This window comes from Dama dama, chromosome 4, assembly GCF_033118175.1.
Source record: "Dama dama isolate Ldn47 chromosome 4, ASM3311817v1, whole genome shotgun sequence".
NCBI lineage: Eukaryota > Metazoa > Chordata > Mammalia > Artiodactyla > Cervidae > Dama > Dama dama.
Window position 1 is genome coordinate 58,193,353 of NC_083684.1, and position 14,005 is coordinate 58,207,357.

Below are 14,005 nucleotides of genomic sequence, written 5' to 3' on the forward strand. Positions count from 1 at the left end.
CCAAAAGTTCTTATCAAAGCTCTCCTTGCACAATTAAGTCTTGTACAAATAAAAATGTATCATGCTGGCCCCCAAGACAACACAAACTCAGTAGTTACATTTTCCAGATGCAAGTCTAGAATCATGGGGGAGTAGACATTCCCCCTCCAAATACATCATGACACCCCTATATTACACAATCTGTGAACTAGTTTCAGAGTAACTGGCCCACGCCGTGGGTTTCTCCAGTGGCTCAGCGGTAAAGAATCTGGCTGGGTTCGATCCCTGGGTCGGGAAGATCCCTTGGAGGAGGAAATGGCAACCCACTCCAGTATTCTTGCCTGGGAAATCCCATGGACAGAGGAGCCTGGCAGGCTACGGAGTTGGAAGCGACTGAGCACGCAACACACATCCCACACTGTATTTAAGATAATAGGATAAAGATATAGAAATGTGGGGCTTGTTACTTAAGATGTCTAAGTAGTTACACATGAGACAGCAATGGAATTAGAAAATTCATTGATTGCAGGCATAGTCAGTTCCTTACCCCAAGCACCGTTCTAGACACTGGGGATACAGTGGTGAACTAAAGTTCCCATTCTCCTGGAGCTTCTGTTTTGTGCAAAACAATAAAAAATAAATATGTGGCAGCGATAAGTGCTGCGGAGGAAAAATGTAGCAAGATAAAGGGCTGGGTTAACTGCTGCATCAGAAAGGATGGTTAAGGGAAGCTCTGTGATAAGATGATGCGGTAGAGATTTGAAGCAAGACAGGGAGGGAGAGATGGCAGGAAAGAATGTCCCACGAGAAGGAAGAGCAAGAGCAAAGGTCCTGAGGCTGGAACAAGCCTGGCGATGGAGGAAGAGCATGGAGGCCAAGAGATCAATGTGGCAGGAAGAGAGCAGAGCTAGCGAGGCGGGGCAGAGAAGAGGAAGATGAGGCCGGGGAGGCAATGAGGACCAGATCCAGGACATTGCGCACCATGGAAAGGACTTCAGCTTTTACTCAGAAGGAGAAGACCTGAGCAGAAGGGTGACAGGAGCTGACTCACATTTTAATGGGATCCTTCCGGCTGTTTTGGGGAAGTAAATTGTAGGGGACAAAGACAGATATTTCAGTACTAGTTGGTGCAAGTCCTCTAGGAAACGGCCCTGGTATTTATGACTTCCCTCCTTCGTACACACTCCATACACCCCCACGTTTATGAACCAGAACCAGAACCCCAGCTGGTTGGATTCTTCAGGAAGGTGGAAGGGGGCTGTTGAGGAAAGGGTATACCTAGCAGCCCGAGCAGAAGGTGTATGAGCCGGGGTCAGGGGAGCTGGGGAGTGGGTGCCTGGGGTCCCTGTGTGGAAGCTTGTGCCAGGCAGCTCTTTTGTCCACTCGCGAGTTTGCAGGTGTGTTGGGCAATGATGCCGTCTGGGTGGGGTTTGCATATGAGCCTGTGTGCTCCTGCGTTTGAGCCTTGCAAACCTTCCCTGAGTGCTTTCTCCATGTCTTGCCTGGGCTGGACAGTACTGGGGACACAGTGGTGACCACACGAGCCCTGGGCCTTCCCTTACCGGCTCACGGTCCAGTGGGGGAGACAGACTTATCCCCAGACAGAGATGACCCAGAATGGGCAGGGCTGGGTGGGGGAGCCCAGAGGTGGGCACTCGACTCAGCCTAGGAGAGCAGGGGGGGCTTCCTGGAGAAGGGGAGCTAACACTAAAAGGTCACCTCTCCCAACTAGAACAATCACGCTCCTGTATGGACATAGTAACCTTGACCAGTCTGACCAATAACCCCCGCACTGACCTGTAATCTAAGATGTCCCTGGACCAGTGGTCCCCCTTCTGCCCATCCACCCCCCACATCTGATCAGAGGCCTGGGGAAAGTCTCCCAGCATGACCAGCTGCCCCTTACTAGCCAGTGTTGAGAGCTAGCTTCTCCCGGGTAACCAGTGAAATCTCACCCCACCCCCACCCCTCCAGCCAGCATCTAGGAATTTTGTCCCAGCCAGGCCTGCCTTGTAAGGAGCTGTGGGCACTCTGATCTGTGATCCCAAGTCTGACCTGTGACCTTTCCTTGTGACCCAAGGCAGGACTCCTCCTTTTTTCCCCTCAGGTGCCTGGGCCTCCTCCCCGCCCCCACTCACCTGTCAACCCCGATTCTCTTCCCCTCCCCCCAAAGTTGGAAGGGAGGAAAGGGAAGAGAAAGGGAGGAAGGGGGGTGGCATTCCTAGGATTCCCTGGAAGGGGGGAAGAGAGGGAGGGCCCTAGGGAGGAGAGCTAAGAGAAGAGCACCCCACAGCCCCCGCCCCCGCCAGCATCTCAGAGGCCTGGGCAGAGCTGGGTGTTGAGGACCATTAGACATTAGAACCATTAGACATTAGAACTATTAGACATTAGAACCGGGTGGGTTCCAGGCCACTGGTCAGACAGGAAAGCAGCCCAGCGCATTGGCCACTGGGGAGGTTGGGGATTGCTGGTTGGATTGGGAGAGGCCGTGCAGGCCACTGGTTGGACCCGGGCCAGCAGGTCGAAAACGACGAGGGGAGCCCAGGTCACTGGCCGGGGTGAGAACGGGTCCCGCCGGTGAGAGTGAGGCGAAGAGGATCCGCGGTGGTCCAGGGAGGACCCCGTTGTGGACACCGGCCGAACTGGTTGGTCGGGTCACCCGCCAGGGGCGCTGGTCAGTCGGAGCCTGACACCCTGGGGCCTGGGGGCGGGGAGCCTGGCTCCCGGCTGAGCGCTGGGAGGTCGGCTCCGGGCAGTGGGAGGTCCTGGCCTGGCGCCCGGGTTTGGAGGGGGGGACGAGGGGGAGACCGGGTGGGCGGGGCTGGGCGGGGCTGCCTGGGGCGGGGCCTCCTCGCTCCAGCCGCGGCGGCCGCGGAGCCCCAGCCCGGGCTCAGTCTCTGCCCCCGCCGCCCGCCGCTCGCCGCCCGCTGCCGCCGCCGCCTTGAACATGGAGCCCCCGGACGCGCGGGCTGGGGCGCGCAGGGCCCCGCGGTTGCTGGTGCTCGCGTTCCTGCTGGCGGCGCAGCCAGGTATGGCTCGGGCTGAGAGCAGAGCGCGCCTGGGGGGCGCGGGGAGGGGATGTGTGGGGACGGGCGTTCACCGACCCCAGGGACCCCAGGAAAGGAGGGATATGGGGGTGTCCCTCCCAGTGAGAGACATAGCGACAGCCAGGCAGAGGGCTGGGGATCTTCGGCTGTGTATTAGAAGCGATCTGAGAAGTCGTGGGACCCAGGAGTGCGGGCGCTCCGCTCCCTGCCCCCTCAGACGCTGAGATCTGCCCCCACTCTCACCCCCGCCTGGGCCCTACTCCCCCGGACCCAGAGGTCCTGGCCTCCAGTGGCCCGGAGTGCCTTTTCCCCGGGGACAGAAGAGACCAAAGTGGAGCTCCCCGCTCAAAAGTTGTCAAGTTTTGAGAGGGTCAGGGACCCTCCGGCTAGAAACCAGCAAGTCACATGCGGTTGCGGGTTCCCCCCATTCAGATTCAGAGCCCAGACTCTAAAGGACCCGCCCCTCTCGCCTCCCGCTCCATCAGAAAGGGCTGGAGCCCAGCCCCTGGGCAGTGACAGCAGAACCAAGTGTTTCCAAGTGACAGAGCCCCCCTTCCCCGGGGCCCAGATAAAGCCACGCACCTGCGTCGTGGTTGGAGGAGACGTAGAGGCCCTCGGGGGCTGGGGGAAGAGAGAACTGGGGGAGAGGGAGATCGCTCCGACCGGCCTTGCTGCCTCTACTGCTCAGACCCAGCCCTGGGCACCAGCCTGGCCCCACACTCCCTCCCATGGGGCAGGCCCTGGGCCGGAGGTGGGTGCCTGGGAATCCAACAAGCTTGGCGACCAGGGGGTCCCCAGGGGCAGAGCTGGGCCAGGCTGGGCGGGGAAGGGAAGGGAGATTGTAAGAACTGAGAGCTCAGGCCAGGATGCCAGCCCAGAGACCGAAAGCGCTCGCTTTCCTGATGAGAACACCTCTACCTGCCCGGATCCTGGGATGGGCGTCCCGGCCCCCCGCTCCCTTCACCCTCAGGACCCGGATCTGGGGCCTCCACCCTGTCCTTCTCTGAGGCAGGCTCTGCTGCTCTGTCAGAGAGTTAGAGGGGCCGAGGGGCAGGTGGGGGGCTCGGGCAGGTCTGAGCCAGCCTGTCCCTCCCACATTCCTGAGACCTGCCCAGCCCTGTCCCCCCTCACCGCGCCCACACACCCATCCCGCCTCAGCTCCGGCCCAGCCCCAGCCCCCCGCCCCTGACAGAGAGACCCCGGGGGCAGGGCCGGGCCACATGGAGACTGAGAGGAACACAGAGAACCGTGAAACTAAGAGACGGAGATGCAGGGTGACGGGCGCGCGTGCGCGCACACACACACACACACACGCACACATGCACACACGCAGAGGCGTGACTGAGATGGAGATGATTATCCACCTTGTTGTGCCAGGCCCCAGGTGAAGTGCTGGAGGCTAAGGAATGAGCCCGCCAAGGCCCTGCCCTCGAGGGGCATTGGGTCTAGTGGGACAAGCAAGGACACACAGGATTTGAGCCCAAGAAGATTGTTTGGAGGCCACCAAGGGCCCTGTGTGGCCCAGGGGAGGAGTCTGCAAGTGAACGGAGAGATGGAGAGACATGCTGATGGGATCTGAAGCTCAGAGATGCAGAAATGAGAGATGACGGGAGAGAGGAGCTGAGTCTGAGGGAGCAGGGGCTGGGGGCCTGGACCGCTGGGTCTGAGGGAGGAGAGTAGGGGGTCTGGACCCCTGGATCTGAGGGAAGAGGGACTGGGGGCCTGGATCCTGGGTCTGAGAGAGGAGGACTGGGGACCTGGAGAGCTCTGCCTCCTGGTGGCAGTGGGAGAGAGCTCAGTTGCCCTCCCGCAGGTTCCAAGGCTGAGGTACGCCTGTCTGTGCCCTCCCTGGTGGAGGTGATGAGGGGGGAGCCTGTCACTCTGGACTGCAGCCCCTGGGGGACCCATGACTATTTCATGCTGGAATGGTTCCTGGTGAGTGCTGTGGGCTGGGAGCGAGGGCGTGACAGAGGGGGGCCTGAGAGTCAGGGCACAGTGGGGCTGCAAACCTTCATCCCCTCATCTGAGCCCGAAAGCCCCTAGGAACCCCACCAAGCTGCCTTTCCATTTTACAGGTGGGGACATGGAGGCCCAGAAAGGGGAAGCCCCTCTCCAGGGTACCCTGATGTCCGGGCACAGCTGAGGCTAGAATGAAAGCAGTCCCCTGGCTCTTGAAAGAGGACATTCAGAGGCAGACACCCAGAAGGCAGGAGCCCGGGGATGGGAATAAAGAGAAGGAGAAACAGGAGACCCAGGGCAGGAAAGGGAGACAGAGGTGGTAACACAGTGAGAGGGCAAAAGAGGGAACCAGAGAGGGGAAAAGGTGACCGCAGACAGGCAGCAGGGTGGGAGAGCTGGAGAGAGGGCAGAGGGACCAGAGAGAGAGCGAGAACTTGAGACAGGGAGACCCATGGAGCGGCAGAGAAAGGGGACACAGAGGAGGGCCCGCGGCCGGGCAGCCTCTCGCTGAGACGCTCCCCTGACCGCAGGTCGACCGCTCCGAGGTCCGCCACCTCCTGGCCTCCGCCAAGCTGCGTGGCTCCGAGCTCCGGGACAAAGTGCTCAACTCCCGGGGCCGCAGCCCCCCGTACCAGCTGGACTCCCGGGGGCGCCTGGTTCTGCCTGAGGCCCAGGTGGGCGACGAGCACAACTACGTGTGCGTGGTGAAGGCAGGGGCAGCGGGCACCGCCGAGGCCACCGCCAGGCTCAAAGTGTATGGTGAGTGTCTGTGCCTACCTTCCGACCACCAGCCCCCCCACAACACACACACATCCTGGGAAGGGGCAGGGACGTGAGAACCCCGGGAAGCAGCTCCTGACTGTAAGTTCCTCCCGCAGTCAAACCAGAGGCCCCGGAGGTCTCCCCCTACAAAGGAACCCTGACTGTGATGAGTGACTTTGCCGAGGAGGTACCTTGGGCAGCACCTTGCTTCCAGGGTTCTGAGGGGAGGAGGGGGTCCTGGGCTCCTACAGCCCAAGGTCGGGAGAGGCTGGGGGCTCAGGCTTCCCAGTCCGAGGAGTAGGGGTCTGGGAGTTCCGACCTTGGGTCTCCCGGGAGGAGAGGGTTGGGAGCTGGACTCGTGCGTCTGGGTCTGGTCTGGTCCCCCCCTCACCCCCAGGGAGGGGGACCCAAACTCCAGGGTCCTGGCTCTCAGCCCGGTGCGGGCCCGTGTCTGTCCCAGATAGCCACCTGCACCAGCCGCAACGGGAACCCAGTGCCCCAGATCGTATGGTATCGGAACGGGCAGCCCCTGACCGTGCCCCTGGAGGTGAACTCTGGTGAGTGGTGCCTGAAGGAGCTCGGCTAGACCTCAGGGGCTGGGGCTGGGGCTGGGCGGTGGCCGGGCTGGCTGACTGCCTCCCCCGCCGCCCTCTCTCGCAGAGGGCTACATGACCATCCGCACTGTCCGGGAGGCCTCCGGCCTGCTGTCCTCCAGCAGCAGCCTTTACCTGCGGCTCCACAAGCCTGATGGGGAGGCCAGCTTCCGCTGCTCCGCGCACTACAACCTGCCCGCTGGCCAGCACGGCCGCCTGGACAGCCCTTCCTTCTCCCTCAACCTGCACTGTGAGTCCGAGCCAGCCCCCCGGCCACCCCCACCTGGACCTCTCCTGCTGAGGCCTGACCCTCCACGGTGACCCCGTGACCTGCCCCACCCCTTCCAGGCCTTCCGCTCCCTTACCTCTGGCTGGAGTGGGTACTGGCCTCTGACCTCTGTCCCCATCCTGACTTCTGACTCCCCCCATAACACCCTGAACCCCGTGGAGTCTCAGGACTAACCGTTGTGCCCCATGCTTCCACCCCGAAATGGGTCCCCTCAAATCTCACACTGACCTGTAAGCCACACTGTAGCAGAGGAAAGGACTAATGTTGCCAAAGGTTAGGGGTCATTTGTTTTTTTTTGGGGGGGCCACACCATGAGGCATGTGGGATCGTAGTTCCCTGACCAGGGATCGACCCCGTGCCCCCTGCACTGGAAGTGTGGAGTCACCCCCTCCACAACCCTGCCTCCAACCCTTTCTATGGTGCCTGTCCTGGTCTAGATGTCCCCGGCCCCTCCAGGCTCCCATACAAGGCAGCCAGAGAGCCCTTCCCAAGGTGCACACTGACCTGTCCTCTCCACCTCTGAGCTCAGGTCCCTGACCTCAGAACAAGTGCAACCTTGAGCCTCAAAAGCTATGACCTCTAGGGAGCTTCCCTGGTTAAGACTCCACGCTTCCAAAGCCGGGGGTATGGGTTCAATCCCGAGTCAAGGAACTAAGATCCCACATGCTTCATGGCATGGCAAAAAGAAAAAGAAAAAAGATATTACCTCTCACCTTGGGCCAAACATAGCCCTTTCCTTTGCTGCAGTGCTGGCCTCTCCCCCTTAACCTAGCCCTGCCTTTTACCCTTGACCCTGATCGTGAGTCTACCCTTTGCCTTAGATCCCACAGAGCACGTGGAGTTCTGGTTGGGCAGCCAGTCCACTGCTGAGGGCTGGGTCCGCGAGGGTGACTCTGTCCAGCTGTTGTGCCGAGGGGACGGCAGTCCCAGCCCAGAATACACGTTTTTCCGGCTTCAGGTAACCCACCCCCTCATTCCCCTGACTTCTGCGATCTACTCATCTGTACCAACTTCTGACCCTTCACCTGGGTGACCCCTGGCTTAGCAAGGCACGTGATCAATGACCCAGGAGCTATCTGTTCCCCGATTTGTGAGAGTCTTGACATACCTTGATGCCTGGCTTGGGTGACCCCTGACCTAACCTGACCCTGCCAGCCCAGAGCATCTCCTGAACTGGGTTCCTCACTCCTGGTCTCCCCCAGGACAAGCAGGAGGATGTGCTAAAAATAAGTCTTGAGGGGAACTTGACGCTGGAGAGGGTACAGCGGAACCAGAGCGGGACCTATGGCTGCAGGGTGGAGGACTACGACGCCCCCGAGGACGCGGAGCTCTCCAAAACCCTGGAGCTGCGTGTGGCCTGTGAGAGCCCCCAGAGTGGGAGGGGGGCCCTGGCATCAGCGATCTCCTCACCCTTGCCACCACCCCCCTCCACCCCGCAGCCCTGTCTCCCATCCTTTCTATGGTGCCCAGCCTGATCTCAATGCCCCCGGCCCCTCCAGTCTCCCATACAAGGCAGCCAGAGACCCCTTTCCAAGGCATACACCTGATCTCCTGCCTAGAACCTGTGTAGCTCCCCAGTCCTCTGGGGACAAAACCCACATGCTTCACCCCAGCCTTCAAGACCCACCCGGCTGGCCTCCCCTTCGGCGGACCCCTCTCCTCATCACACCCCAAGCTCTTCTCCTCTTTCCTACAGTAATTCCCCATCTTCTCTTCCGTCCAATCCCAACCCACCTCTCGGGTCCCAGTCTTCCAAGAAGCCTTCTTGGTCCACCTGCACACAAGCCCTGAGCAGAGGCTCTGTCCCTCCTGGGCACTCCTGTTACCTCCCTTCCTCGGGCTAAACCCTGTGCCACAGGTGAACAAGACAGCGAAGCCCCAGCCTCCACCAAGCTCCAGGGTCCAGTAGGGTAGACAGATGTTAAACGCTGAACACACACTTTTTTTTTTTGAACACACACTTTGAGTCGCAGTCCTGGCTCTATAGAGACTAACGCAGAGGAGTGGGGTAAGGAACTGGTCCGGCGAGTAGGGATTATTTTCCATGGAGGGTGTTGGGGGCTGCAGATTCTGACTGCAGGCAGGAAATTTATGGGGAGTGCCCCGGGATCCACACCTCTTGGGGGGGGGATGAGGGAAGGAAGCAGGATGCAACAGAGGTGGAAGTTGAGCTTCAGCCTAAGGAAGACCTCGACGTACTCACAGGGCACTTAGAAGCTGAGAGATCCCCAGTTGGGGTACAGGGGCCGGGACTTTATGTCCACGTCAACACGTCATTGGATGTGGGCTGCCTGGGGAAGGAGGAGACATGACCTTGAGCCAGGGGCTCTCTCTGTGGCTCAGGCAGTTTCCAGAGAGGGCTGACAGCTGAGGGCTGACAGCTGACACCCTTCTCAACAGCTGGGGGAGGAAATCCTTTGGTGCCAAAGGGGAAATCTGAGTGTCCATGACAGAGGGTCAGAGAGACCTCTCTGAGAAGAGGAACGTGTGTAGGAAACCAAAGAATGGAACCAGAGGTATGATGAGCCAGAAGAAAGGCATTCCAGGCTGCGGAAACAGCACGTGCAAGGGCCCTGAGGCCCACACTGGCATATTGGAGAACACCAGGGAAAGAACAGGGCAGCCAGAGCTCAGGGAACAGAGGGGAAGGTGGGAGATGAGGTTGAAGCAGTGCGCGGGGCAGCCAGGCGGGACTTTTTGGCTTCATCAAGGAAAGAGGCCTGTATGCCCACCGTACTGGGGAACCACTGCAGGGTTTTGTTTTGGTTTGTTTTTTTCTCCTCACTGCAAGATTTTAAGCAGAGGCAAGGGCTGACCAGTGTGTGTTTTGAAAAGATCCCTTGGAGGGCCTTCCCTGATGGTCCAGTGGATAACACTCCCCACTCCCAGTGCAGGGGACCTGGGTTCAATCCCTGGTTGGGGAACTAAGATTCCCACATACCATCACTAAGCCCCGTGATGCAACCAGAGAAGCCTGGGCACTACCAAAAAAAAGAGGAGTGGGCTGTTTGTTTGTTTTTTTTTTAAAGAACCCAGCACAGCCAAAATTAAATACATTAAAAAAAATTTTTTTTAAGTCAAACTTGGACACAACTGAGCAACTACACTTTTGCTATTTAAAAAAGAAAAGATCCCTCTGGCTGCTCAGCAAAGAACAGACCAGAGAGGACAAGAGTCCTGTCCAGTACAGAGACCAGTGAGGACGTGACTGCGGTGGTCAAGGCAGATGGACCCCAGGATCAGGGAGGGAAAGAAGTGAGAAGATCCACTTGGGGGACAGAGCAGAGAAAAAGACTTGATGAAAAAAATGGGTCGTGCAGAGGAGAGAAGGCCAAGGTTTGAGGGGTAGTCAGAGAAGGAGCACCCAACACCTCCCAGGTTATCCATTAACCTTGGGTTCAGACGTCAGCTCTGGAGGCAGGTGGTCAAAGCCGGCCTGTATTTTGTTTTTTTTGTTGTTGTTGTTTTAAGTGTTTATTTTATTTATTTAATTTGGCTGCACCAGGTCTTCATTGCGGCATGTGGGGTCTAGTTCCCCGACCAGGGATCAAACCCGGGCCCCCTACATTGGGAGCACAAAGTCTTAGCCACTGGACCACCAGGAAAGCCCCGTGGGCATGTGTTTTGGAGTCAGACTCCTAGATCTGGGCTCAAGGGCCCAGATGAGAGAGTGGAGAGCTCGTGGAGCTGGGAAGAAGTTGGCATTCTCTGCTGACAGTTGTCCATTCACGTCTGCCCTCCTCAAAAGCCCTGGGGATCCCCTAACTGATCGGGTGAAGGTCTGGGGAAGGTGACACTCTGTTCCCCCCACTCCAGACCTGGACTCCCTGGAGCTCAGCACAGGGGAGGAGCTTTCCTTACCTCTCGGTAACAGCACAACCGCGACCTGCTCTGCACGAGGCCTGCCCACCCCGACCCTATACTGGACCAAGGTGAGAGGGAAGGGCGTCCCTCCCCAGCACGGGACCCTCCCCTTGCCATCAACCCCTCCCTGTCTCTCACGCCCAGCCGGTGCCTGCTCTTTCTCTTCCCCCCAGGACTCAGCACCCGTCGGGGAAGACCCCACACTCTCCCTCCACTCCGTCACCTTCGATTCCGCCGGCACCTACACGTGTGAGGCCTACATGCCCAGGATCCCCCTCCTGAGTCTCACCCGGAGCTTCAGGCTGCTGGTTCAAGGTTCGGGGTGCGGGCAGGCTGGGATGGGGATAGTGTGGGGGGTGTGGGGAGCCAGGACAAATGAGATGGGTCCACAGCTGGTCCTTCTCTCTTCTTTTTCTCTCCCTCCTTTCCTTTCCCTGGATGCCTATCTCTCATCCCGTTTCCTGCCCCACCACCCGCAGGGACACCAGAGTTAAAGGCAAAGGAGACTCAGCCCAAGGTCGAAGGCAGTTGGACCGAAGGAGATGAAGTCACCCTGATCTGCTATGCCCGTGGCTACCCGGAGCCCAAACTCAGCTGGAGCCAGTTGGGCGGCAGCGTAAGGGACCCTCCTCTGGCCCTCCCCAAATCCCAGCCCCCTCAACGGTCCACGGATCGTGTCCTCCCCACCCTCCACTTCCACCGACCACTTCCTTTTCACCTCTGCCCACGCCCCGAGCCCTTGATCCTGCAAGCCTGGGCCTGACCTGAGCCTCCACAGCCCACAGAACCGGCCCCCGGGGGCCAGGGCTGGGTGAGCAGCTCCCTGACCCTGAAAGTGACCAGTGCCTTGAGCCAAGACGGTGTCTCCTGTGAGGCCTCCAACCCTCTCGGGAACACCCAGCATGTCTTCCACTTTGGAACCGGTGAGTAAACGCTGGGGTGGAACCGACACTAGGTGCGGGGTCAGACAGAGGGCTGCTGGCTGACCCCTCCCCCTCCGCCCTGCCCCGCAGTGGCCCCCCAGACCTCCCAGGCCGGCGTGGCGGTCATGGCCGTGGCCATCAGCGTGGCCCTCCTGCTCCTCGTCGTTGCCGTCTTCTACTGCATGAGACGCAAGGGGCGGCCCTGCTGCCGCCGGCGGGGCGAGAAGAGGTCTCCGTAAGTGGCCTGCAACCTTGAAACTGACCTCTCTACCCCAACCCTGACCTCACCCCCAACCTCAGCCCTAAACCAACCACAGCCCCAACCCCAACTCCATCGGCAAATAAGATGCCATCCCATCTCCAACCTCCGACCTGGGCCATGACTGTCCCCTCCCCTCTCCTCAACCCCACCCAACCCATAACCAACTCCCAGGCCACCCCAAGTTCACCTAACCCCATCCCCAATCTTGTCCCTACCTGTGATCCACACCCACCCCAATCCCAAAGTAACCTCATCTATACCTCCAGTTTCCTCTCCAACGCCAACCTCTCCCCCAGCCGCACCCTCAGCTCCAGGGCATATCCAGTAACCAAACACAGCTTCAACCACCTCCCCATCCCAAGCCCCCCTGCACAACGCCCCATCCCATTCCTAACTCCAAACCCATCCCCATCCAACCTTATCTCCAACCTGCTACCACACGGCCACCCTCAACTCCAGTCCACAGCCATCCCCACATGCATGTGTAAGTTGCCTCAGTCGTGTCCAAATCTTTGCGACCGCATAGATCATATAGCCCATCAGGCTCCTCTGCTCATGGGATTCTCCAGCCAAGAATACTGGAGTGGGTTGCCATGCCTTCCTCCAGAGCATCTTCCCGACCCAGGGGTTGAACCTGCCTCTCCTGGGACTCCTGCACTGCAGGCGGATTCTTTACCACTGAGCCACCAGGGAAGCCCAGCCATCCCCACAGCGCTCCCCAAAAACCATCCCAGTGACATCACCAGCTCCAGCTCCAAGAGCAGCGTCAAGCATGTCCTCACCCCATCCCTGACCCCAGGGCCACTTCCACCTCCTACCCCACCCCCAGCTCATTCCCACCCACCCATCCCCAGTTCTATCCCCATCCGACACACCCATGGCCAGTTCCTTCCTTGGCCATGATCACCTCCAACACATTGCCTCCTCCCACTAGGCCACCTGGGGACCCCAAATTGAGCCACTCAGGATCAGATCAGCCGGAGCAGACGGGCCTTCTCAAGGGGAGTGCCTCTGGAGGAGCCAAGCATGGGAGTGGGGGCTTTGGAGATGAGGTGAGAGAGGGCCTGGGCCCCTGGGGAGAGGGGACCACTGCGGGTGGAAGAAACGCTGTGGGCCCAGGCTGATCTCCCCATCTTCTCCCCAGTGTTGAGCCTGAGGACCTTCCCAGAGGCACTCATTGAACCCAACCTGGAGTCGCGAGCATCAGAAAACCAGCCCCGCTCACGCCTCCGCCTGCCCCCACCTTCCCGGCCTTCCCTCTTTCCTCTCTGGGCCCTCCCTTCCTTCCTCTATGGGCTGGGCAGGGACCATAGCAGCCTGGGAGGGAGGGGACCTTCCTCCAGGGATTGTGACTCTCCCAGGCCCCAGAATAGCTCCTGGACCTGAGCCCAAGTCCTGGCCTGGGACGAGGCTGGAGGGTCGGCTGGCTGGGGCTATTTTTACCTCCTGCCTCCATTGCTGGTCCCCCGCCTCCCACCTGACGTCCTGCTGCAGAGTCTGACACTGGATCCCCGCCCCCTGCCCTGACCCCAACATCTGTGGACACTGGAGTCTGGAATAAATGCTGTCACCTAGACACCATTCTGTGGCCAGAGCCGCCGCCTCTAGGGGATGAGAGGGGAAGTGGGGTGCAGGTGATGCTCTGGCCCTCCTGGCTCTCCCACCCCCTTGCTGGACCTCAGGAGAAATCTGATGTCATGGAGAAAGAAATGAGAGAGAGAGGATGGAGGGTGACTCAGCTGGAAAAATGTGGAGAAGAGAGGTGCTGGGGGTCCACAGGGAGCTGAACCTGGCCCCTGAAGACCAGTGCCTTTAGGGGGAGGGGGGGGTGCTGTCCCCTTAAATAAAAAATGCCCAGTCTCTCTTGCCAGAGGCCCAGAGGGAATTGAAGCATCCAGAGGAAAAGCTCTCTCTGAGCTGTAGAGTGGATGGAATTAGGGATTTAGGCATCTCCTCTGAGGACAGCCTGGGGCCTGCAGCTGGGGGTGGGGGTGGAGGGGCAACTTGAAGGTACCCCCATGAAGGGATCTAGGCAGAGAGAAGAGACGGCAGAAACAGCAAAACAGAGACTTACCGCAGCGGAGGGAGAGGCATTTGAAAGGAGGACGGAGAGGCTAAGGGGAGGTCAGAGGCATGGGCTGGGGCAGCTCAAAATTGAGAGAGAGCCACTGAGTCAGACAGAGATGTGGGGAGAGAGAGGCAAAGATAGACAAATAGAGACATGTCCTGGATCTATTTACTGTGCAGTTCCAGACCACAGCAATAAAGCGAAGATCACAATAAAGCAAGTCACACGAATTTTTTGGTTTTCCAGTGCATATATTACA

At 59.4% G+C, this 14,005-nt stretch overlaps 1 protein-coding gene across 1 annotated transcript; it reads left to right on the plus strand.

The window, feature by feature from the left end:
* Positions 1 to 2,876: 2,876 nt before the first annotated feature.
* Positions 2,877 to 13,976, plus strand: BCAM (basal cell adhesion molecule (Lutheran blood group)). Its single transcript, XM_061139565.1, has 15 exons — positions 2,877 to 3,008; positions 4,840 to 4,961; positions 5,516 to 5,744; positions 5,864 to 5,934; positions 6,208 to 6,304; positions 6,408 to 6,590; positions 7,451 to 7,587; positions 7,832 to 7,988; positions 10,446 to 10,561; positions 10,667 to 10,808; positions 10,973 to 11,109; positions 11,272 to 11,416; positions 11,507 to 11,651; positions 12,613 to 12,730; positions 12,823 to 13,976. Exons 1-15 carry the CDS (start codon positions 2,927 to 2,929, stop codon positions 12,826 to 12,828), a joined length of 1,887 nt encoding a protein of 628 aa, XP_060995548.1. The 5' UTR covers positions 2,877 to 2,926; the 3' UTR covers positions 12,829 to 13,976.
* Positions 13,977 to 14,005: the final 29 nt, after the last annotated feature.

Excerpts from the sequence above, each read along its gene's own strand:
- BCAM (XM_061139565.1), top strand. The coding sequence starts at position 2,927 with ATGGAGCCCCCGGACGCGCGGGCTGGGGCGCGCAGGGCCCCGCGGTTG. Across the intron at positions 3,009-4,839 it reads CCTGCTGGCGGCGCAGCCAG|GTTCCAAGGCTGAGGTACGC; the intron begins GTATGGCTCGGG and ends GCCCTCCCGCAG. Across the intron at positions 7,588-7,831 it reads ACACGTTTTTCCGGCTTCAG|GACAAGCAGGAGGATGTGCT; the intron begins GTAACCCACCCC and ends GGTCTCCCCCAG.